At 44.7% G+C, this 26,548-nt stretch overlaps 1 protein-coding gene across 1 annotated transcript in view; it reads left to right on the top strand.

Annotated features, from left to right (window-relative positions):
• REV1 (REV1 DNA directed polymerase) overlaps positions 1–1,571 on the top strand; it is a 411,701-nt gene extending 410,130 nt beyond the window's left edge. Inside the window, exon 23 of the mRNA XM_078658014.1 lies at positions 1,151–1,571. Coding sequence (XP_078514140.1) covers positions 1,151–1,259 — 109 coding nt within the window. The 3' untranslated portion in view covers positions 1,260–1,571. The remainder of the gene's footprint in view (positions 1–1,150) is intronic.
• The last annotated feature ends 24,977 nt before the right edge of the window (positions 1,572–26,548 follow it).

Here is a 26,548-nt window from a genome sequence, read left to right as displayed (position 1 = left end):
GCGAGCAGCCACTTAGCCGGGACACTAGAGTTATAGTATTATTTTCATAGCAATACAAAAGAAAATCAGTTAGAACAACATGAAAACACCGCTCAGAGTTCGGCTCAGAGAATATTTTCCTTCACTGGGTACTTATTACATTTATTTAAATTTTAGTTCTAGATCCCTAGTTTTATCTTTCCCAGTAATTTAAACCGTCATCTTATATGAACACCTGTTTTATCATGAGATGAGAGAATCGGCTAAAAAATCTGTCTTCATGCCTTGCAGCTCTTGTGGTAAGAAATGGCTATTTGTGTGGCACCCAAACATGGACTGCATCTACTTCTTGTACCCTCCCACAACACAGCCTAAGGAGTGAAACATTTGCCGAAGGTTTTCAGTTTTGGTAGTATAATCAGAGCTCTCTGGTAGGCTGGATAACAGTTGAGGATTGAATTTGGCCATCGGATTGTTCCTGGCTTCCTTTTTTGGAGGGACTTTGTGAGGAAGCTCTGCAGAACCCACTAAAAGAAATCATTGCTATTCACTTCAAGGCTATATCTACGTCTACATGAAAGAATAAGGCTGAAAATGTTTGGAAGATGAGGAGCTGGACTGTCCTGTGAGAAGTGGAGTTGGCTTGACCAAAAAGCAGCTCTAAGGACTTTAAACAGGTGTGAAAGACAGAGCCTGCCCATGAAGCAATTAGCATTAGCATCCCAGTTGGACAGCTACAAACAGAGTCACTTAGATGTTGAAGAAAAAGTTGCCCAAATAAGATTTTGGATTTACAAGATGATCTAACATCTGGTACTATATACATAATTGTCCCATATAGGTAACCAATTTACTCTACAGCAACCACTCTCTCAAACGCATTACATTGCTGACTTTCTCTCATTTAAGGTAAGTAACTTTTTCTTTTCTTCCATGCTCTCTTGGTTTCCTGTTTTCAGGTATTTCTGGCTTTTTTTTGTCAGTGGGCACCGAGGCACCTCATTCAAATAAACTCTGCTGTGTAGCAAAATGTAGATGATTTACTGACCATGTCTGCTTAAAATGCAAATATAGTTTTAATCTCTGAAATGGTAAAAAGAAAAATATTTTGCCTCTTCTGTAAATGCATTTCATATATTACTAATACACTGTATTTTTACCCCGAAACCAGGCAAATGCAGCAGTCTGTGGAATCAGTTTGGAACATGGCTTTCGAATTCATTCTTGATAATGTTCAAGTGGTTTTACAGCAGGCTTATGGAAGCACACTGAAAGTTTAAACATGCAGGAGCGTGGAGACCCTGGAGCTTTAAGAACTGTGCTAGAATTGGTTGTAATATATGTGAAAATTGCATGATAATAACGGTACTAATTTCTGCGATAACTTTTCAGTTTTTAAACAAAAACCAGTGTTTTGTACATTTTTCTTTTTAAAAAAAGTGCCAAAATATATCAGTATTGCATGTAAATACTATTATTAAAATTATTTTATTGTAATATAGCTTCAATTTACAACATGTTGTTTATAAAATTTATGGATTTTTACAGTGAAGTGTTTATAATGGTTTATTAAAAAAACTGTATATATATTTTATCTTGGTCCTTGTACATTTTTGCTGAGATAAGAAAATTGCCTGTCATGTCTCTGTATAAAGTGAAAAAAACAAAGTTTCCATTGTAAAACCGAATTTGTTTGGTGTTTATATCCACCGTTTTTATTAGGAAGCTGTGTAAGTTTAGAATACATCCATTTGAGAATGTAAATATGGTCGGGGTATACAACGGATCAGAATTTTTTACTTTGAAGACAGATACAATATGTACATCACCATCTAGGCATTTGCTCGTAAATGCAGCTGGCTCCATTCTTGAAGCATAAGGATGGTTTATCATTAGAATATTAACAAATAATGTACCAAAGTTGTATGTGGTTAGATCGGATGTGATGTGCATCCTAACTATCTTCCTGCTATGCAGATCTTCACCATAGCTCCTAATGTATTGCATTTTTTTACTGACCTGGCAGACTGAAGTGTTCTACACTTTTGTCATCCATGCAGCCTTTTGTGAGTTTTGTTATATTTCCTACTTTCAACAAAATGCATTTATGCTTTTATTATTTGTAATTTCAGAACATTGTACAGCCGATAAAACCTCTGGCAACATAGACATTAGAACAGTAGTAGTTTAGATTGAGGTACTGCGATCCAGCCCATCGTGGTCTCAAAAAGTGAAACAAATGAAAGTAGAAATATGTTTGCAAACTAAAGTAAAATCAGCAAGATGACAATGGAGACCTTCGCATAAACTCAGGCAATGATCTTGTTCCATTTTAGAAGAATAAGAGAGAGAGATAGGCAAAGTCCATAGCCAAAAGAATTGAAGTAGTGCCTGCTGGCACTATTGCTGTATGAGTTCAAAGCCTACAAGGTGCTGCAGTTTTTGGAGGTGCTCACTGCTTATGGTAGACGTATGATAATCATTTGGGGCCCAATGCAAGCGAAATGCTGTGGTTATAGGGGGTACCCCCAGATCATTTGGAGTTCAGCTGAAGGGCTCCAGCCTCTACAGGCTGTGGATGTTGGTATGGGGTTTGACACTAGAGATGCATAGAAACACTGTGGGTGGTAGCTCTTGGACTTGATGCTGCTGGACATGTACAGTAGTATGGTAAACTGCTACTTGAGTTTAATGTTCTACCAACTCAATGTGGCTGCGTCATGCAAGATAGGTTTGATGAGCATTTTGAATTGGGAGTCAAGTAATGCATTGTGCATTCACTCGCATGTCCCCACTGGAAGCAGTGAAACTTCTTGAACTGATTCTCCTCTCTGACCTTCATGTTTGCGTCCATTTTGGATTGGTAGTGAAGAATGCAGAAATGTCTTATGCGCATGAACGGCTCCTCAATTAGATCGAAGGAGCATCGCCCCACCAACTTAAATGCCCCCAGAGATTAAAACTAAAATGGTAATAAAGTTAATTTATTACCATTTTATTTTTCATCAACCCATCCCGAACCGAGTGTCAGGATGGGGCGGGCCCCTGCTGAGTGACGGCAGCAGCAGGGATGAGTGGTGGGCTGCCTGGGCACTAGTTTAAAGTGTGCATGTCTCTTTACCGGCTCTCTTGCGACAGCCAGTCAGACATGCACACTTTAAACCTCTCAATCCAGCTGTCTTAGACATCCGGCTTGAGAGCACGCACAGGCATCCAGTGCGCTGGGTACCGTTGAGAGAGTCTGCTCCCTCCAATCTTGAAGCTTCTCTCATACTGGTTAACAGCATGAGAGCAGCGCCAGGATTGGTTAATGCTGGTGCCTGCGCTGGAGTCTCGATGAGAGAAGAGGACCAGAGCGAGGAGTATGTGTTGTCTGCTGCATTGAGGTACGTTTTTTTTAATTTTATTATATACTGCTCGTGTTTGCACCCATCCACCACCCATTTGCCTGCCTCACCACTCTTGGGGGTTGCCAGCCGCTACTGTTAAAGCGTTTGCCCACAAATGGTTCAAGTTATCAGCCATTTTAGATTGGGGTTGAAGAGGTGACAACATGAGGTATCTAAAAAATATTGGTGCTGCAGGCAATGGACTGCAGCAGTATTGGCACTTTCACAATGGCATCTTGGAAAGCCTCCAGCTGTTTCTGATTAACTTTGCTGCTTAAGCTTCAGAGGTGGACTCCTTTGCCTTTTGATGCTGTCACCTTCCAATGCGTAATCGGTCATAAAGCAGTACAATGTATCACGCTCAAGAAAAAGAATGGCTATCCTGTGGGTTGAACCGAAATGTGACAAACTCTGGCAAGAAAGTAATTTGCTGAAGAGAGCTAAATGATTGGCCCATCCACATATGTGCTAACTGTAGCCTGATCCAGCAAGTTAACATTTCTACAAAGCAATGGCTGAAGGGTACTCAAGCAAAGCTTCTTTTGAGTGATTACAAGAGACTGGCAGACAGATAAGTGGTCTCTTGGCCAAACCAAAAAAAGTGAATATTTCAGCAAGATGTAACCACCAACCATTCAAACTAAATGTTGCAGAAAGCTGACTCTTTATATGATCTATCAAAATGAGCTATATCATGTAAAGAATCCAGGGGTTCCCTTATAAGTGGACAGGGGCTTGCTATGGCATTCACAAGGTGTTCTGCTTTGGGATAGTATGGTTGAGCAGCATTGGGCTTATCACGAAGAGTGTAAGACATTACAAATACACACAATAGTCAATAAATTAGACACACAACTCAATAAGGAGATCCACACCAATTTAGAAAATAACACGTATCTTTATATATGTTTAGGCACCAGAAGCAAATCGTTCAGGTAAGTACGTTTTTAAATAGAATTTTGTGCTTTTTTTTACCTCTGCAATGTCAACCTATGTGAGAAGATTTCATATGCTGTTTACCAGTTCTTGCCAGCCATTTACGGGACAGTGTCTTGGGTCAAAGGTGAGTGCAGGCCCTAGGTACCAGGAGTCTCATTTACCAGAGACTTATAGAGGGTGCTAAAGGTATTGGCAATTGGGTGAACAATTGTACAGTTCTGGCAAAGAGGTCTGTAACTGGAGACCTGGTTAGCAGGAACCCAGTGTACTTCCAGTCGAAATCACATCATGCACCAGGCAAATAAATGGGGGTGACCATGCCAAGAAGTGGCAACTTCCTACACATGTGTATTGGTATTGATATTGTGCATTCATATCCATTTTGAGGCTGGATTGTCTCAAACGTAGGTCTGCATGCAGGCATTTACCATCTTTAGGCTAGTTGTGTCATATGTAGAAACGGCTGTTGATGAGCCTCAGTAGTGTCCATAAGGTACTATACTATAGGAGGTCCTCTCAGTTTTTAAATCAAGCCCTCCAATATCTGATGTACTGACAGAGGTAATAATGAGGTCCAATCTACAGAAGGCACACTTTTTATTACAGATTTATTGGTTTTCCAACATTACAGCATATTTATGCAACAATAAAACCGTGTTAATTAAATGACACTTTCCATATGGAGGAGTCCTTGTGTAAAAATTGATTTTGGAAATTAATGCCTTGTGACACACTTGTTGATTTAGGTTCTGTAAATCTGGGCATTGAACCAGTGGTGTCCGACCACCTCCTACTGCACCTCCTATAGCTAATGGTGGGGCACTTAGCCTTTGCTACAATTTTTTTCTAAGGGTGAAAAAAAAAATTATTATTATCTAGTGTTTTGTTCTTCTTTTGATTTTTGTCTAAAGTGATTTTGTTGTTTGCTGTATATAGGTGTGTATATATGGATGTATATAGTGGTATATGGTGTATTAAGTATTAATACAAAAATATTTGTTTGTGTTTGTTTAAAAGAAAAAAAGAGAATAAGAAATAAGATAAAAATAACTTATGTGCTGATTACAAAAAATAAAATGTGTAATCATGTCCCCTTGTGCGAGTGATGATGTACAGAATGTTTTATTAACTTCACAGTGAACATTTGGCATAAAAATAGGTGAATTAATTGTCCCCTTTTTTTGAATAGCGCAGAATGTGTTCCTCCTTTTTCCATTGTTTTGTTTTTTTGCATTTTTTGTATTAACTGGCCTTAATCACTACCAATCTTGGGAACTGGAGTGCATCGCCCACATCCCTCTGCCTTCTCGCCCTCAGAGGTTCTAAGTCCTCCTGTGTGTTTCTCATCAGTGACAGTTGAGAGAGATCGCTTTGGTAAGCACTGGCCCATCCAGCAATCTGTACTCCAGAGGTGAGCTCTCCTTAACAACTCATCTGGTGGGGTCCTCGCCCTTAGCACATGCTGCAATTGGAGGTACTTAAGCGCTTGAGAAGGCAGCGTCTCATATTCCACCATAAGATGGTCAAATGGTACCACCCCATTCATATCCAACACATCCACCAATATACTGATACATACTGCGTCCCATTTTCAGAAGCCACAAAGATTCAACACCTCGCTCAATCGTGTGCGCAGCCACAGTGGAGTCCTCTAGTTGAGGCACCCATGCCATCCAATTTCTCTATTGAGCCCATGCCAAATTGCCACAACAAACTTCCTTGCTTGGGTGTGGGGGGACATGGGACTCATCCACTTTCCCACTATAGATAACATGCAAGTATTTACCCCAACTCCCTGTCCAGGCAAAAAGCAGGATCCTCTACCTGCGCATATGCCTAGCCTTTGACCCCACCTATCTGTGCCACCTTGTAGTAGTGCATAACATTAGGTACTGCTGTGTCTCCCTCGTACTAGGAATGCTGAAGAGTGGATAGTGCTATCCTTAGGTAGCCCCCGCCACAAAAACTTTCTCAGCAGTGCAATCGCCTGCCTTAAAAAACTCTTTGAGAATTTAAAATAGACTATTCTGTAGTATGTATGTAAGGCAAAGCAAGACCACCATTTTAAACAGCATCGCTCTATCCATCAAGCTCCCTAGTGTCCAACATCTGCCTCCAATCTCCAAAGCACTGGTGTGAGATTATCCATGTAGTGGGAGTCCTTGTCTCTCGATATCCATATTCCTTAATATTTAAAATGCCTGGTTCCTACCCTGAGTGGCATGGGAAGGCTGCACCGCGCTCTCCATATACCCATGGGAAGATGAAGAATTTCCCCCAGTTATCTGCTAAAACACAAATATTTCGCCCACCCTTCCCAGAGTCCTATCATGGTCAGCCATGTAAAGTTATACATATTCTGCATAGGGTGAGATGTGATTCTCCCATGGGGATTCCACCTCCAACCTTCAATCTGTGCATCCACTTGCACCCACTCAGCTAGTAGCTACAGCACCAAAAGCGTCTTTGAAAGAGGCAAGTCTTGCCGCGTCCCCCTCCCAATCAGGAAATCTGGAGAGGACCTCATTGACCTTAAGCTGTGCTTTAGGCTCTGTGTAGAGTAAACGGACCCAGGCAAGGCCTTTTGGCCTGAACACTATCTTTTCCAAGACTGCAAACTAATAGGGCTGATACACCGAGTCGAATGCTTTATGGGCGTGTAGAGAGGTGACTGCCAGCGGCATCCCTACCCCTTTTGCTGCCACAATATTATTCTGAAGTCTCCGAAGGTTCAGTCTGGTAGATCTCTGGTGCTTAAACCCGTTCTGATCCGGGTGAACCAAGTCCAGAATCACCCCCCTCAATCTATTCGCTGAGGCCTTGGCTAGGACTTTTGTATCAACATTTATGAGGGAGATGGGCCTGCTGGATTCCCATCTGTCTTGGGGCTTCCCTGGCTTTAGGATAGGAACTTCTGTTGCTATACTCTGGTCTTGTGGGAGTTTGCCTTTCTCATGTGCTTCTACGTACATCTTGTGTAGCGGGGTGGTATTTTTGTGGACAATCGTCTTAAGAACTTCACTGGAGTCCATTTGGCCTCTGGACTCTCCCGATCTACGCCATTTGGATATAGTCTTCTGTCAAGTCCTCTTCTAGCTACAGTGCCTTCTCCCTCTACAGTTTCCTACATGGGTAATCCCTGACAAATTCCCTAATCTCCAATTCCTGACTTGTTGGATTCTCCAAGTAAAAATCCCATATGTAGTCTGCAATGGCCCCCGCTATGTTGTCACTACCCTGCACCCTGATCCCCTTTGGGCTCACTAACGTGAAACGTCTTTGCTTCTCTTGATGCTAGCTATGCCAAGAGTTTGCCTGCCTTGTTGCCTACTTCATGTTTCTGTCCCTGCCGAGCTAAGCACACCTTTCTCACCTCATTGGTCACCACGACTCAATACTCCTCCAGTTTTTGTAGCAACTGTAGACTGTCTTCCGTTGGGGACTGGGCATGCGTGTCCTCTAAAAGCTGGATATCTCTCTCCATTTAATCCCACTCTTTATTTGTCCCTCATTTCTCCTGAGATTATATCCCCCCTTACTGTAACCTTATAGGCCTCCAACAGGGAGGCTGCGCTGCTTCCTGCCTCACTATTTTCTGTAAAGTATAAGTTTGTGGTCCTATTAGGACTCGACACCTGTGCTGGGGAAGTCAGCTGCCAGACCGCCCTCCACCACTCACCCGACCCTCTCCAGCGTGGGGTGATCAAAGTAATTTCCAATGGGTAATGGGATCCGATATTCCACTTGCTTTAAAGGCCGCCTCTGTCAGTCTACAGAGAGTCAAGGTGGGTGTGAGGAAATAGTCAATTTGGGAAGGTGTAATATGAGCCTCCTAGTAAAAGGAGTAGCCCCTGTCGTGACAATTTAGGGATCTCCAATCATCCTCTAGGCCCAATGCCCCAACAAGTTCCTTCAGTTTACCCCTGGGCCTGCTGTATCGGTCGAATGTGCTTCCGGTTAGCTGTGGGTGCATGATTATATTAAAATTGCCCCCCAGAAGGTTGTGGCATGCAGGACTTCCACTATAAAGCGACTCATAACATAACGTGAATTTGTAAAGCGCACGTTCACCCGGAGGTACCTTGGCGCTGAATAACAGATGTTTCTTGTTACCTAACTCAATGGTACTCATTTTATCAACCTCAGATGGATGAAAGGCTAAGTGGACCAGCCGGGATTTGAACCTATGACCATGAGGTCGAACACAGGCCCCTGCAGTGGAGGCATTAGTCCACTGAGCCACCAGATCTGGCCGTTCCCCCCACTCCTGCTTCCCCCTACCTTACTGTGCCACAGTTGTACAACTGCTGCCCCCCTAATTCATGGTTCATAATTTGCTCCATCAACGCAAAACCTGTTTTAATATTTATTGTCTGCCAATGTTCAGAAGTCTGCGGCAACAAGGCAGGGTCTGTGAGGTATAGTAAAGATCCTTCCTGACTTCGACTTTTACCCACCCCTACGTTGTCTTATCCAGGTGGGGAAAAGTCAATCTCTACTCCAATCTCCAGAGCCATCAAGGGCCCTGACTGAACTCAAATAATTTCCCCAAAAGCCACTGGTGTTACCACTGGTGGATGTGGCCTGCTTTCTGAGGCTCCAATCTCGGACATCTCCTCACCAGAGTTGTCCGCACTGCCCTGCAGGGCATCCCACCTGGTGCCCAAGTTCTTGCTCTGTTGCCGGTGTAGCGACTCCACCACTTTTGCTCTTTCCGACTCCACCTGATCCCTGGTTGGCCTTTGGGACAATTTCCTCCATGATACGCGGCGTCACTTAGCTTCTCTCCTTTCTTACACTGATGGGTCTTCTTCCTCCTCCTCCCCCCCCCCCTCTGGGGGGAGTGAGTATCCATGCTGTTTCAGCCACTCCCATGCCTCTGCTGTTGTGGAGAAAAAGTACATTTTACCGTCCAAAGTGACATGGAGCCTGGCAGGGAAAATCAAAACAAATATTATAACCAAGGTTCTAGATGCCACTTAACAGCCATGAACGTCTCTTTGCTTCTGGACCATCGTGGTGTAGTCTGGATAAATATTACCCGTGGCACCCTCCACCTGCCAGGGCCCATGTGCTCTAGTCCTCTGCAAAATCGCATCTCTATCGCCATAGTTCAGTAGAGTTGCCACTACTGCCCTGGGAGGGGCCTCAGGCAGCGGCGGCTTGCCTGGCACCCGGTGAGATAGTTCCGAGGTGAACCATTTGAAGGGTTTCCCCACCAGAATCACCCTTGCGAGCCAATCCTCCAAAACAATTACAATGATGGACCTTCCACTCTCTCTGGGAGGCCCACCACTCAAACGTTCCTTCAGTGGAGAAGTGTGGCTCAATGGTTAGAGCGGCAGACCCTGATGCAGAGGTCTAGCCCGGGACCAGGGTTCAATTCCCCGCCTCGGCGGGTCTTGGGCTCAAACATTCCACGGACCTGATAATTCTCGCCTTGGTGCCTATTCCAATCATGGAGTCCCACTCTGCTACTCTGGGCAATAGCTTGCTTAATCTCCACAATGGCCCCCACACCGCTAAGGATGCCTGGCCTCCACCTTGGGGGTGCCCAGGAGTGGACACCTCACAGGGAAAGCCAGGATGGGTTCCACAGCGGTATTCGTACAAGCGCCTTGAGACCCTTGCGGGTGAGTAGTGCGCTATACCAGTATCAATTTACCTTTACATTTACATTTACTGGAGGGGTCCTCCATATCCTCAATCTTCTCCCGCAGCTGCAAAATGAGAGTGTCATGATCCATCATTGTTGGACGAGTTTGGGCCAGCATTGATTCTGTGTGTGGTACTCTGTCAGTTTCCTGGGGTCTTCCCTAAGGAGGTTCACTTCATGGGCCACTGTTTACATTTTTTATTCCAGGCCTTTCTCTACTGAGGGTGGCGGCTGCTGGGCCGTTCTGGCTATTGATTCTTAACCATTCGATGGCTGAGTAGGTTTCGTTGCACCCTTCTCCTTCAGGAGCTGGGTATGGAATTCACTGCCCCCTTCCAATCTGGGGGCACTGTCAGGCGCAGGACCTTTTGAGTGTGCCTCCTGGCCTTACCTGTGCACTAGTGTAGGCATTCCCAGGGCTGTGACCCGCTGCCGCTTCCCACTGCAATCCCGGCACGTGCACTCCTATCCCGCCATCACCTTCCTTTTGGCCAGTCTCCGGTATTCAAGATGCTCCTTCATACCCTGTGCTCCAACCTGGGCCTTATGTATCTCTCTTCGTACCCAGTACCAGATAATTTCCAGAGTGTTGCTCCTGGTAAGTTCTTAATTAGGAAGTAGTGGGGTGGGGAACCTCCTCCACCCACTGCGTTTCTGGTGTTTTCTCCTGTTTGTCTTGCCCAGGGCTCCTCACAGCCCAATTTCGGGTCTCCTCACATCTTGGTGGGGGGAGGGGGGTCCTGCTCCAGCACCAAATAAATGGGCCCCAATCAGTGCAGCCACCTGAGCAGGGTACCTCTTCGTTGGGCTCCCTCCCCACCAGCGGTCCCTTAATGTTGTTGTTGTGGCCCAGCCCCCAATGAGCCCGGTGGTGCAGTCTCAAGCCCCTTGCATAAAGGAGCACACCATGCAGGATGTCCCCTTTGGGCATCTGGGAGGTGGAATCCATCAATCTAGGGGATAGGATGGCCTCCCTCATCCTTCCCCTTTTGAGGGCCGATGTCCCTGACTCCCCCATTCGAGGGCCGATGTCCCCATCTCTGTTAAATTCCCTGGGGCCTTTTAAGGACCCGTTTTGCTGCAGTTCATGTCGGCGTGTGGTGCCTCAGGGTGGGGCCCAGCTTCCCATGGGTGGCACTCGCTGGACTCTTCTCCTGGCCCCTGCTCCTCCTCCACCTGGGACCCTATCTGGTGCTTGCTCGCCTCTACACCCCTGCTACATTCGGGTCACCTTTGTCACCAGCTCGATCTTATCCTCAGTGCCACACCACTGGAGCTTTGCTCACCAGTGCCTGCTTCGGCTCCCTCTTCCCGCACCGTTCTCGTAGGTCATGTGTAGTTCCTCCCAGCTCGGGGCTCCAAACACCCACTCACTGGACCTAGGGGGGGAACAGGAAAAATTGCTTCACTTAGGCCTCAGGCGCAAGAGCAGAGTGGTTACGCCGTTGCCCCCATGCCTCCTACTGAAGACAATCTTAGCCCACAAACCAGCACTACGTGGAGTCCATCAAGGATCAATGTTGCTTAAACCTACTGTGGAACTGTGAATCCACCAGACTAGTCTATTCTGTGCTGACCTCCCTAACCCTTCTGAAAATAGGTGTACGTTATGCAGATCTGGCTTTAGAGACAGTTAAGTCTTTTTAAGGGAATATTCAAGGCTTTATTCAATTTAATTTAATTTGTGTTTATTGTTTGATTACTAAAATTATGGTAGTTAAAAAGAATACTTATTATGTACAAAAAACATAAAAAAGTAGATTGTTGATACAAAATGGTTTAAGAAGGAAGCAGTGATTATGCTAAAAGTTAATTGGGGCGATATGTCCCTGCTTTTAAATGTTCATAATTGTCCAAATTCGTGGTTTATCCAATGTAAGATATGGGCTTACTAGTGGAATGTCATCGTTGTTGTGAACTAAAAAAGAGAAGAAAAAAAAAGAGAGAACCGTACTTTAGCATTCAAAAAGGTAGAGTATGGGGGTTACTCAGTTGGGGAAGCTAAAGGTACTCTCCCTTAATGTCAAAGGCCTTAACAATCCAGTAAAACGCCAACAAATCTTAGACTATCTGCGCAGGCAGAAGGCAGACATAGCACTGCTCCAAGAAACAAAACTAGAGACTAAACAGCTATATACACTTAGAAATAAATTCTTCAGGGATGTCACGGGCTCAGACCCGGTAGGGAAAAGGAATGGTGTAATAACTCTGATCTCCAAAAAATCTAGCATTGACCTCCTCTCATCTACGACTGACACCAAGGGCAGATGGGTCACAAACAAACTCCTAAAAGATGGGACGGAATTCTATATTACAAACATATACGCCCCGGACACATGCGACTTGAAGTTTTGGTCGGACCTTACGAAACAAATTGAAAAGATCCCGGACTTGGCAGTCCACATTCTCGGGGGCGATTTTAATTTACCATTTGACCCGACCCTGGACAGAGACTCGCGTTGTCCCTTCCGTAGTAATAGGTCTCATAAAGCCTTCAAGAACCTATGTGAGCAATTCCACCTGGTAGACTCTTGGCGCCTGCAAACCCCGGTTGGCAGGGACTACTCATTCTACTCCCCGCCCCATGACTCGTTCTCACGGATTGATTATTTATTCATTACACAGAACGCTACATCCAGAATAGTAGAAACTTCAATAGAACCAAGGCTTGTTTCCGACCATTCGTGCATTACACTCACCATCTCAGACATAAAACCATCCGCCCGTCAGTCAACATGGCGGCTCAACGATGAGGTTCTTGAACACGAACAACACCGAGTAACCATTGAAACTGCCATCGAAGAATATCTGGTCCACAATAACAGGGGTGATATCTCCGACTTAACTAGGTGGGAAGCACTAAAAAGTACTTTAAGAGGTGTAATTATCAAGATTAAATCTGCCATGAATAAGAACCATAATGAGAAATTAGAAGATCTAGAGAAAGAAATAGCTATCCTAGAGGCTAAGCACTTGCAAGACAGGAAAGCTGAATCACTAAATAAGTTAGCCAATAAGAAATACGAATATAATAAGATTGTAAGTGAAAGGGCAAGGGTCTGGCTGGATAGGAGGAAAAGGTTCAAACTGTGTGAATCAAACAAAGCAGGTAAAAGTCTGGCAGCGTACCTCAAATTTAAAATACAAAAGAACACGATAAATTCCATAGCTGATCACATGGGAGTTGCACACTCCGACCCAGCCAAAATAACAGGCCTCTTTAAAGAATTTTACGAGAAACTCTACTCCAAGAATGTAGAACTGGAAAATCATAAGATACATGAGTATTTGAATAACTGCAATCTCCCTTCCTTGTCCGAGGAAGAACAAACAGACATAAACGGCCCGATCTCGCTAATGGAAGTTCAGTCTGCCATTAAATCTTTGAAATGCGGTAAAGCCCCCAGTCCGGATGGCTTTTCCGCAAAATTTTACAAATGCTTTTCCATGTCAATCACGCAACCTCTGCTCAACATGTTCGTAGAAATAAGTGAAACAGGGGAAGCCAAGGGCACCCTAGCAGAGGCTACCATCGCGGTTATTCCGAAAGAAGGGAAAGATCCCACCCTAACTAAGAACTATAGGCCCATTTCCCTCATAAACCTGGACTGTAAGCTCTTTGCCTCCATCCTAGCGGCACGCCTCCAGAAAATACTACCAAGACTCATACATTCTTCCCAAGCGGGATTCATGAAAAACAGGCTGTCTAGCGACAACACCAGGGCTCTAGCGCATGTACTAGAGAAAGCTAAACTCCTATCCACCCCCACAGCAGCAATAACATTAGATGCTGAAAAAGCATTCGATAAAGTAGATTGGAGGTATCTGGAGGCCGTGCTCCGCAAATTTAATTTAGGCCCCGCAATCATAAAGATGATCATGTCCCTTTATTTCTGCCCTAAAGCGAGCGTCGGGGCGGGTGGGTCACTCTCGTCACCTTTTCGACTATACCAAGGCACGAGACAAGGATGTCCCCTCTCTCCGTCACTATTCGTGTTGGCCATTGAGCCATTCCTGTATCAAATTAGACACAACAAAAATATAGCTGGAATCCCCTTCAACGACTGTCATAAAATTAACAGCATATGCTGACGACGTATTGGTAATCTCAGAGAATGCAAATGAAGCAATACCGGCCCTACTCACGACGATTGATGAATTTTCTAAAGTATCCGGCTACAAATTAAACAAAGACAAGACAGAAGTCAAGTCGCTTAATAACCTTGGGACTAAAGACATGTTAGGAGACTCGGGGCTAACATGGCAGCCGGGCTGCTTTAAATACCTGGGGTTAGACTTTGATAGCGATCTAATCTCTACTGTTCGTACTAATGAGAACATCGTCCTCAACGAAATAAACAAGCTCCTAGATGGTTGGTCCCCTAAATACTTATCCTGGTGGGGCAGGGCTGAAACCCTGAAGATGATGGTAACACCTTTAGTTAACTACATAGCATGTATGCTCCCAATGACTTTCTCCGATGACTTTATTCACAGGGTAGAGAAGCTGTTTGGTACGTTTCTGTGGCAAGGGAGGAAACCAAGGATATCAATGAAAAAGCTACAACTAGCTAAAGATAAAGGCGGCCTGGGCCTCCCGAACTTCAGACACTACCAAACAGCGTTCTTATGTAAACAAGGAGCTTTATGGCTAATCAAAGATTCAGACTATACCCCGCTATGGATGGACATCGAAAAAGCGATATTGGGCAATATCCCACTCGTGGCCCTACTCACCATGGAGCTGACACATATACCCCACTCCAAATATATTTTTTTAAACACAAGAAGGGCTCTGCTGAAACTTGATCAAACAAACCACAAAGGCCTAAAGATCAAAAAATCCACATCAATTGCTCTCTGGTACAACCCATTACTGAAAATCAACGGAGCTCCGCTCAAGTGGACTCAATGGTCCGCGAAAGGTATTAACTTAGCAAGTGATCTGTTCGAGGGGACTAACCCCCTACCGTTTTCGTCCCTACAAGCCACACATGCCCTCACGCCATTAGATTTCTATGACTTTCTGAAGTTGAAATCTCTCCTCTCTGCACGCTCATTGTCCTCCTCTGAACCATGGCTATGGGGCTCTGTTCCACGCATCTATAACTCTGGGCACTTCGTTTCAAAGATCTATAAACTGCTCCTTCCCCTCCCTCAGAAATCGAACAGGAAAAATGAGACGAGATGGGAAACGGAATCAAACACGACGGGTATGATCTTTGACTGGGACATTATACACACTACTGCATTTAGAAATAAGATTTCACCTATCCTGTCACAGACCAAATTCATGTTAATTAACAGGACATATTGGACACCTGAGAGGCTCTATAAAACTAACCTAAGGGACTCCCCTACTTGCTGGAATTGTGAGGCAGAGGTGGGAGACTTGGCACACATGTTATTTAATTGCCCTTTACTGAAGGGTTACTGGAATAGAATATTTGACTGTATTAAGCACATCTTTGGTTTTAGCCCGCCTAGAGAGTTTGTGTATGTTCTAATGGGGGTACAAGAGCCACGTCTGGCAAATCCGGTGGATCGTCAACTTCTTGATCTTCTCCTAACCTTGGCATGCAAGGTTATTCTGTGTAAGTGGAAGAATCCTTCTGAGGTGTCATTCAAAATGTGGCAAGATTGGCTGTCCTTTCTGAGAGGTGCAGATAACCCTACATTACACTCTTCACCAAGCCGCATCTCCCATAAAAAACTTTGGAAGGCCCTGGACGCTTCCTCATTCTCGTTCGACCCCCCTTAGGGCAATGCGCTATTCTCAAGGCATCCTGTTCTAACCAGCAACCCTCCGAGGCAAGACTTGACCCTAATGTGCATCACTTGATGGTTTCGCAACTGCAATTTTATTCATATATACGTTATATGTATGTAAATGCATGAAAACTGCTGATGTCTCTTTTTGTTTATTTAGGTTTGTCCGCTACACTAATGAGTCAATGATTCACTCTCCATTTTTATTTTATTTTTTCTGGTCTTGTATATGATGAATCATTTGTTTTATCTTTTTTGCCTCCCTGATCCTTATTGTATTGTATTGTCCTGTACTTTGTTTTTATTTCTGATTTGAAAAATAAAAATGATTTGAAATAAAAAAATTAAAAAAAAAGGTAGAGTGAGGGGAAGTAAAACGATAGAAACAGAAGGGGCATTTGAGGATTGGCACAGAATGTTCAAGGATTCGTTAGAGGCTCAACTGATGTCACGGATGCGCGGGTTGAGGCAGGATTGGTCGCAGGCCTGCCATTCTAAGATTTTTGGCCGCACTTGTAACAAATTTGGTGAACCGTATGTTGACCATCATGTTTTCTGGGTTCATAGCAGCTATGATGGCTTGTCGGCACGATCAAACTCTGTGCTTGTTCCATTCGCCCCGCAACAGGATCCTTATGTCGTTAAGAAATGCGTGACTGACACAGACCATGTGCTCAATCGATTCCGAGTGGTACCCGCAACCCCTGCACTCTGTGTTATCACATGAACATCACCATTCAGCTAAGTGACTTAAAAAGGGCCATTCACCCATCTTCAGTGCCATTAACCTTTTCTTCCATGAAAGTGCATAAGTGCTCGATAAATAGGGTACCTCTGCCCTGGTCTTGAACTCCGAAATAATTGTCCTGGAAAATTTTCTTTTGGACAATTGTGCCCTGTCTGAATGAAAGGACCAAAGTCAATCACATTTTTTAATGGAACGCTTTAATGCCTGCTGGGCGGGTTTGTTCCCCAGTATTCTTGTACGTCAAGCAGTTGCAAAGAGTGTTTAAGGTGGCATTGATGTTTTTAACTGTTTTGGCCGGCCAATATGCAAGGCTTTATGCTTTTCCAGAATTCGGGGCATTTGCTAATTATTCATATTTACTTGGGTGTGGTCTGTAGCTTGCAGTTTTCAACGGAGATTAAAGTAACCCCCGATTCAGGTTCTATAGGGACAAATAATCCTGTGTAATAGCATCTGTGATCTAAAGACTTTCCTTTGGGTGTAGAGACTAAGTTTGGAGCATAAAAAGATTAGGTAATTTAATTACTATGATTTGCACTGTGGGCAACAATAAGTGCTTATCTTATAGAGACTTCTAGCCGCAGGTTTTTTACCTTAGAATCATCCCTAGGTGTCAGATTTGATCAAGAGAATTTTTTATCAGCGTACCCTGCATTCAGGTAGGTGGCATCGTTTGGCTCTGCATGGCGTCATCCATGCGGTAGTGATGTGCACAATGCCTATATAGGCACCACCTCAGTGCGCTGACATTGGTTCTTTTCGCGTCAGCGCAGATCCGGAGAGAGGTACCCTAAGTCATTTTTTGACTGAATCTTGTTTTACTTTTTGTCTAAGTCTTTTTTGAGAATCTATCTCCTGGTGTGGCAGGCCAGTCATCTAGGAAGGCCGGCTTAATGCTTGTGGTACCGGTCACTGATGTATGTCAGTGATGGACCCGCATCTTGTTTGCCTCTGGTGCCTTGAGAGCAACCACAACGTGAAGACTTGCCTCGTTTGCTGTGCCATGCACCCCAAGGCCTTATGGGTGTACTCCCTTCAGCTCCTTGCCCCTCAACGTGTGATAAAGCAATGATCCCCATTGAGAGGTAGGTCACGGGCCCTAGATCTTCGTCCCACTCTAAATCGTCTTCCGTTAAGTTCCACAACAAGAAGAAGAAGAAGAGCAAGAAGTCGAAGTAGTCTTTAACTTTACCCCATCTGTCTAAGTCATCCTATGAGGGAGCATCATCATTCAAGGCCTTGCTCTGCGTTAGAGCCTGCATGTGGGCCAACTCCACACGTCCATGACTTTCCGGGAGCCAGAGCGACTTCCGGCCACCTTCGTGAGTTTTATGAGGCCATGCACCTCATATTTGGGCAGCAACCTGTGTTCTTTTGATCTGCTTGCAGACTTATAATGTGGAAAAGTAAATTTTGCCATGTTCTGTGTCCCTACGCTTCATCCATCATATGTTATGTGTGCATGACCAATATGCATATGTTATTCCCCATGCCTGATTAATGACGCAATTCCAGTTGTGTCCACCTCTAGTATGTTAGTTTCCAGTCCTCGTGAATACTACGAATATCAGGCCTATGTAAAGTAATGTTGCCACGTTTCCCAGTGTGCACGTTATTCCATTATAAAGTCCCCGTTTCCAGGCCTCAAAAGGGCCCGGACCACAGATTCAGCTCCTGTCTCCTGAAAGCCTCGCTGAGGAGCGATACAGCCCCCACCTGTATCCTCGACCCTTCACTTACTTCCTGCCTCGCAGTGCCCGGTGCAGCTTGGTTCTGCCTCTGAGTCTGCCAAAAGTATGTTATAGTTCCAGTTATCAGTTCAGTCCTCCTCTTCTGCATTCCTAAGCTACTGAACTGCATCAATAGTTTCCGTCATTGTCTAGCCTACTCGTCTCCACGTTAGAGAAATACTGTATTTAATGGTCATTTAGTATTCTTCATCACGCACTACATGTAGAATAATGCATGGTCCAGTCTTAGAGTCAAGTTAGCTTCTCCCCTCATGACTTCTAGTTTATATCAACATGTTCCCTAAACATCAGATACCAGATAGGGTTTAGGTACATGTCGCTCCGACCCTTCAGACTCTAGTCTCTGCTCCTAGCACAGAGTTCGTAGCCCCCAGCTTCTCCTAGTAACACGTCATTGCCAGTTTTCGCGCACCATTAGGTTAGAGGTCCCGGCTCCTTAGGTAGCCCCCTCCAAGGTTTCCGCCCATTCATGACATATTCTGTTACGTTTGCACCACATGTCTATGTATACGCCCAGTTACACCTACTTTTACTGTTATCTCTCGCGACTGCTACGCCTACTGCAATGTAATGCTATGTGTTTGCGCTATGTATATATGCCTGTGTTTTGTTATTGAATGTTAGCGCGCTCATCCCAGACCAAGCCCCAGCAGCTGCTGGGCCTCTTTTCCCCTGCTGGGCCCCAGTTGTCCTGCTGGGCCCTGTCACTCTGTTCCTATGCAGGTTGTCCTGATCCTGTCCGCAGTGGCAGATATTTCTGCTCAAGTATCCCTCAGGCCCACGGAGGAGACGGAGGAGGCGGTCCAGCATCCAGACGAGACGGTGGAGGAACGCGGCGAGTCCCGACCAGAGCCCAAGCCGAGAGTCCAAGGTCCGAGGTATCCGGAGGCCCACCCGTAACTGAAGTCCGAAGTCCGTCGTCGTAGCAGTCCAGTCCCGTCCGAGGCCTTCCGTTCCGTGCTGCCCGGTGAGTACCATTGCTGGGGTAGTATCTAGACAGGACCAATCTAAATTGACTCCTGGTCCGTGGGTTGGTGGTGCCCAGACTCACAAACGAAGTGTTCACCTAGGTGGATACGGGTCTTGATGCGTTCCTTTATGGGACCGGTATGTTCCGTACTGTTACAGCAGTGCATCCAGTAACTCTAGTCTGTTCCGTTCTCGAGAAAATTCTTGTATTTCTGTTCTCAGTATTCCAGGTAATATTCTGTTCGAACTGTTATTTATAATGTTCTTCATGTAATTTACTGTTGTGGTATGAGTGCGATGTGATGTCGTGTTCTTATTGTGTATTGTATTTTGTCCAGATTACAGTTCAGTCATGCCTATATTTTCCATGCTCCTCCAGACACCGGGGTGCCCTTAACAGCTCCCCCGGCCCAGTCCGCCATACAAGTACAATTACCGACCCTGCCAGGACGAAGAGCCTCAGTAGACGACTCCAGTTTAGGGGCCGCAGGGGGAGGTCTTCCTCAAACCCCGCCGCCACACAAGCGTTTATCGGCACTCGAATTGCATGCTCAAGCATCACAGCGTACTCCTAAAAGTAATAAGTCTGTCACAGAAATCAGACAAGCCCTTAACGAATGTGTCTATGATCCAGTCCCAGGCGAATATACTATGGTTTTATATTCCTTACGTGTAAGGAGAGTGACCGAGTATCTAGTCACCTTGCCGAATATGAAAGAAGATCTAGACAGAATATATCGTTTCATCCGTACAGGGGATGATCCAGAAAGTATTGGCGAGATTATGTCTCAAAGGAAAGCCGAGATTCAGCTCATGATATTAAAGTTCCTGATCAATTGTCTAATAAGAGAACAAGATTACCCGTCTAAAGATCCCGCCGAAATGAGAATCCTGACAAGGTGGAGTGATAATATAGCCGAGGGTAAGCACAAGACCGTCAGTGCCATGGAGAGTATGTACAAGAAAATTCGTAAAGAAATAATAAGGTTACACGACCAGCGTAAAGCAGCACAAGTAAGCGAGAAAGAAAGTATCTCTGATCCTGAAGAGGAAGACGAGAATCCCGCCAGAATAGCATATGTAGGAAAATCTAGATTTCCAGATCGCCATTTACGCCTAGAACACAAGTCTATTTTTCATCATACAGCGCCAGAACAAGGTTCTCTAGAACAAGTATTTCAAGTTACCGATCACATTCTGAAATCACGAATCGGTTACAGTGAATTAAGTACCATGCATGAACAAGAACTAGCCCGATCAGCAGTCCGATGGATTACTGATTCTACCACTTTTCCAGACGAAATAGTGGCACAAATGTTTCTAAAACTGCCCCCAGCCGAGCAACGACTGGTGGGTATGTATATGATCCAGCACCTCATTACTCTGTATGAGGGTCAACATTCTGATCCAGGCCCGTTGCATGATGTCCTGAACGAGTTACTCCAGTATAGATGGAGAGGTCTAGGTACCGATTTAATTAGTGTCATTCTAGAACAGCGCCACAAATATAGAACGTTTTTGAACCCGCATTTTGTTCATGTCTCACCCCCAGAAAATAAGCCATTCTACATAGACAGACAGAATCCGTTACGAGAAGTCCACCCAGTCCAGGGGGCGGGTGGCGTAATGCAACGAGTGTTTGTATACACTCCGATTTCAAAGATGGAACTTCTTGAAATGAAGAAATTAATTCCCTGTCATGACAAAGATCCAGCAGGGTTCCATAGAGAATTAAAAGACATGCTCCGTATGGGAGAATACACTTACCCAGACATCATTAAAATGTTAAAGGTCCTGTTACCCGCAGGGGTGTATGAAAAGTTAAAGGAAAAAGAATGGGAGGTGGGAGAGAAAAAGATCGATTGGACAGCTCTAGAAGCTGAAGACAAGGCACGAGTACCAGGTACCGGTCTTGGAGATAAATGTAAAGAATTACCAGAATTACTGATTCAAGTTTTACCCAGATTATTGACAACAAGGAAAGAAGACTGGGATGCAATCTCAGCCTGTAAACAGAAACAAGATGAGGATATTAGTGATTTTTATTCTAGATTTGAGAAATGTTTCAGTATCAACAGTGGTCTCAAGACAAGTAGTGAGTCATACCCTCACCTTTTCGTTACTAAATTAGTCGAGAATTCAAGTCCACAAATTAAAAATAGAGTTTTGAAAGTCGAAAGCACCTGGCAAGCAAATACTCCGTCCCAGATGCTCCAGATGCTCCAGTACCACCAGAATAGAATCAGGGAAGAGCAAGAACACGAGAGAAAACGTATGAAAGACACGAAAATGAAAGTGCTAGTTGCACAATCTGTTCCTCAAGACAGTCAGAAGAGGGGTCCGAATCAAGCCAGTCATCCTGCAGCTCCCGTTAAAGGGAACTGCAATTATTGTAAACAGCCAGGTCATTTTATAAACGAGTGTGCAGTTCTGAAACACAACATAGCTACTGGTAAGACTAAAGAAAGACCACGTCCGCCTAGACAAGAACAAGTTTCACAGATTCCTCAGCTACAGAATGCACAACAGACAGTTACAGTACCGCAGCCTATTGCTGCAACACAGCATGTCACATCACAGATGTACCAGTATGCACAGTCTGAGTATCCAGAGTACCAGTCATATTCATGAAACAGCCTAGAGAGGGAGGTAGGCTTGCCTCTCATCGAGATACCTGTAGATCAAGAAGGTCCCTATGTTCACAGTCAAGTATTAGGGAAAGACAGAAAGTTTTTGATCGATACAGGGGCAAGTAGGACCACAATTAGTCATGCCGAAGTTCCAGGGGCTCCGCTCTCAGGCTCAAGAAATGTTTCCCTTGGATTTTCAGGAAAGCCAATAGTTAATGAGATATCTAAGCCAGTTACTCTAGAAGTAGGTCCATTGTCCCGTACTACTGATCTGTTACTTACTAAGTCATGTCCAGAAAATCTATTAGGTATTAAGACACTGAAAGAGTTAGGTGCAGTTATATGCTGTTCCCCAGAGGGAATACGTCTGTTCCTACGTGACTTTAAGGGTCACTATGTATTACGAGATTTTGATTCAAGATTGTCTAATGTTCCGCAGCACTTATGGGCGCAAGGTCCAACTGATGTAGGTTACATGCAAATCACACCCCATCGTGTGACTCTCAAACCAGGTGTAGTGTTACCCCGAATCAGACAGTACAGATTGCCACCTGAGGCTGTAGCAGCCTTATCCAAAATTATTGACGAGCTCATGGCTCAAGGAGTAGTTGTAGAAACTGACTCCAATGTATGCAATTCTCCGATCATTCCAGTCATGAAACGTACTGATCTGAATGCACCCCCAGTATATCGATTAGTGATTGATTTACGAGAGCTTAATAAATGTATTATTCCTCAGTACCCAGTTGTTCCAGATATTTCTTCCCTGTTAACAGCCATTGATTCCGAAGCCATGTTTTTCACTGTCATAGACCTCAAGAATGCATTTTTTAGTGTTCCAATTCATCCAGACAGCCAGTTTCTTTTCGGATTTTGTTTAAATGGAAGGAGCTATATGTTCACACGCGCTCCTCAAGGTTTCACAGAAAGTCCTAGTATTTACAGTCAGGCACTCAAGAGACAACTAGACAACATTCACATGCCAACTGACACTGCCCTGCTCCAGTATGTTGATGATCTACTGATCACTGCCCGTTCTGAACGTGACTGCGAGCGAGCATCCCTTACAGTCTTGTATTTTCTTGCAGAGATGGGGCACAAGGTGTCACCTTCGAAGCTTCAATTCTGTGTCCAGCAAGTGGTATACTTAGGACACTTGCTGTCCAAGAGGGGTAGGCAGTTGACACCCGACCGTATCCAGTTAATAGCGAGTCTTCCCCAGCCCAGAACCCAGAAGGAGGTACGTGCCTTTATCGGCCTTACTTCTTATTGTAGACAATGGATTCCCCAGTATGCATTTCTAGCCAAGCCACTGATACAGTTAACGACACAGGAGGCAGCCGTATCGACTGCCCTCCCTTGGACATCTGAACATACACTTAGTTTTAACGAGTTAAAGAAAGCCCTATGTCAAGCTCCAGTTCTAGCTACACCGAACTACAGTAAGCCTTTTACACTTTTCGTTACTGAACGCGAAGGTACAGCATTATCTGTTCTCACACAAGATCAAGCAGGACAATATAAGCCCTGTGCTTATTTTTCGAGCACATTAGATCCAGTCGCCCAGGCGTTGCCTGCGTGCCTCAAGTCAGTTGCAGCTACAGCACTAGCTATCAGACAAAGTGATTCCATAGTTTTAGGACACTCCCTGACAGTACAAGTTCCGCATTCAGTAGAAGTTCTTTTAAACCGAACACAAACTCAGCACTTGACAATTGCACGTTTAACAGGTTATGAATTGACACTGTTCCAGCCACACATAGAAATCAGACGCTGCAACGTTCTGAATCCTGCTACACTGTTACCATCAGTTAGTTTAAATCCAGACCCACATGACTGTGTGGAAGTAGTTAACATTACGACAAAGCCAAGACAAGACCTGACAGATATTCCGTTACCAGATCCCGACCTGACACTTTATGTGGATGGTTCATGTATGAGAACTAGTACAGGAGAACTAGTCGCCGCGTATGCAGTGACTACTGACACTGAAGTTATCAAGACACACCGTATTGACACCCTGTCCGCTCAAGCAGCAGAGCTAGTCGCTCTGACACAAGCCTGTATACATGCCAAGAACCTGAAAGTTAATGTTTACACAGATTCACGTTACGCATTCGGAGTTGTACACGACTTCGGAGTGCTCTGGCAGGAGAGAGGTTTCATGACTTCTCATGGAACCAAGATTCAGCATGGTCTCCTTATTCAAGCCCTGTTAGATGCCATACATTTACCGACATCTATTGCTATCATGAAATGCAAAGCACATACGAAAGTTACAGACATTATTTCCCAAGGTAATGATCTAGCAGACCGTACAGCCAAGCTTACAGCACAGACTCCAGACATTCCAGTTAATCTGACACATACTCCAGATCCGATTACATGCATGACAGTTAAGGACCCTACACAAGATGTCATAGATATACAGTTACATGCTACCCCCGATGAAATCAAGAAATGGTCTGAACAAGGAGGGGTCCAGACAGATCAAGGATGGTTAACGAAGGGTAGAGCCACATGGTTTCTCCCCGATTCTATGGTTCAAGTCATTATCAATACCGCACATAGTCCAGCACATTTAGGAGAAAAAGCTATGTTAGACAGTATCCAGAACATTTGGTTCAACAAGCATTTACGAGCTGCAGCCAAGCAGAAAGTCCGTACCTGTATGATATGTTGTCAGTTTAATCCAGGTAAAAGTGTCCCGGTGGAACAAGGTGGTTTCCAGCCCCCTGACCACCCTTTTGAGGTCCTCCAGATGGATTATATTCAGATGGAGCGATGTCGAGGTTTCAAGTATGTCCTTGTAGTTGTATGCGCTTTGTCCAGGTGGACAGAAGCATATCCAGTCCCAGATTACACAGCCGCGACCACTGCCAAGCAGTTGGTTCGTGAATTTTTCCCTAGATACGGACTCCCTAGAGTCGTATATTCTGATAACGGCCAGCCATTCTCATCTGAACTCATGAAACACGTTTCCCTTTTGTTAGGGTACCAGTGGAAGTTCCATTGTGTACGCCATCCTGAAGCAGCCGGTCTCGTAGAGAGACATAATCAGACTCTGAAAATCCGCATTGCAAAAGTCTGTAAGGACAAAGGTGTGGACTGGTTAATAGCTCTGCCAGTCGCTTTATTTTATATGCGCATGGTCGCACATTCCAGATCAGGTCTGTCCCCGTATGAGGTCGTATTTGGCCGCCCCCCTAACATGTGGGGTACTCCTAGACCCCGAAGTATTACCGATGTTTCATGTAATATGCTGACAGATTACCTAGCTTCCTTGATGTCTGCCCTCAACTCATGTCGTTCACAGGTTGCCGCCGCATTTCCAGACAATACCGAGGTGGCACCGCACGAGATCGTTCCAGGCTCCCTTGTGATGATCAGAAATTTTGACAGATCAAGTCCGCTGGAACCACGTTGGAAGGAGCCACGCCAGGTCCTCTTGACCACCCGTACTGCCGTCAAGTTGGAAGGCAGGAAGGGGTGGGTCCACCTTTCTCATGTAAAACTTTTCAAAGGATTGAAATCAGTCTCCAAAAACATTTCCAAGGATTTCCAGGATTCGAAGGACTGCCAAAACATTGTTTTAAAGGACTGTCCCGCACAAGACGTTATTACAACCCCTCCCTTGTTAGAGAAAACTCCGCAGCAGGAGTATAAGCTCAAATTAAGGTCTAGTAAAATAAGTCAGTCAGTTTGATTGTATAAGTCCTCCCCTAGGTGAAACGGTTAGACTGTTTCTGACATGTATAAAATAGACCCCCATAGTGAGAGAGTCAGTCGAAGTTCACTTCAATGTATCGTTTTTCTGAGTTTCATATTATTTCTCAGCATAATGATTTCCTGCACTAGTTACGCACTTTTCCTGTGTTTTCCAGTTCCTCATGCTAATATGTCTGCTAATGCTACGGTAGAGCACACGTTTAGTGATCTGCCTCCTCACGAATATTCATACCGCCTCGCTATGCGCAACAACACATTTATCCGTATGTTACATTACTCACACCAGACCAGCAATGCCACAAATTGTTGGGTGTGTGGTCGACTCCCCCCTTTTCAGACACCGAAGGGAGTTCTGCCACTTTTTCCTTATCCATTCTCACACAATGGTTCGTGTGGAGCATGGTCCACGTTAACGTCATCCTCAACAGATATGTCTTTCCTTAACAGTACATGTTTTCCAGACAAGCAAGGTTTCCCCCACAGAACAGGTTTAGATCTAGAAAACGAAGTATATAATTTAGGTAATTATTCGTCGAATTTCATGGTCCTGAATGTTCAGTCTGATACTACTCCAGACTTACCTGCTATTTCAGTACTACCAGTCAAAGGCGAATTATGTGTCCGTAGTTATGGTTCTGTACACATAGGTCATAGTGAATGTACTACTGTTATCAAGTATAGTGACAGTGGGAAATCTATTTTCAAAGCTTCACGTCATTCTTATTTTATTTGTGGTCAAACTGCATATGTCCGTCTGCCCCTCGATTGGGAGGGAACCTGTTACATTGCCTTCCTACTGCCACCTGTTTTCCTAGCGCCATCTGATTATCACAGAAACACACATCTAGTACACATTAGACATAGAAGGGAGTCCCCAATTGTCGATTATACTGAAACTACTCTAGAACAGTATACAGATTTCAATAAAGGTTTCTTCTTCTTTGTAGGACCTGTCCAGAATAGTAAATTGATCCGTAGGTTAACAAGAA

Source organism: Lissotriton helveticus, chromosome 8 (genome assembly GCF_964261635.1).
Source record: "Lissotriton helveticus chromosome 8, aLisHel1.1, whole genome shotgun sequence".
Taxonomy (NCBI): domain Eukaryota; kingdom Metazoa; phylum Chordata; class Amphibia; order Caudata; family Salamandridae; genus Lissotriton; species Lissotriton helveticus.
The sequence above is the reverse complement of the archived record's forward strand: the minus strand, read 5'-3'. Positions and strand labels throughout refer to the sequence as shown.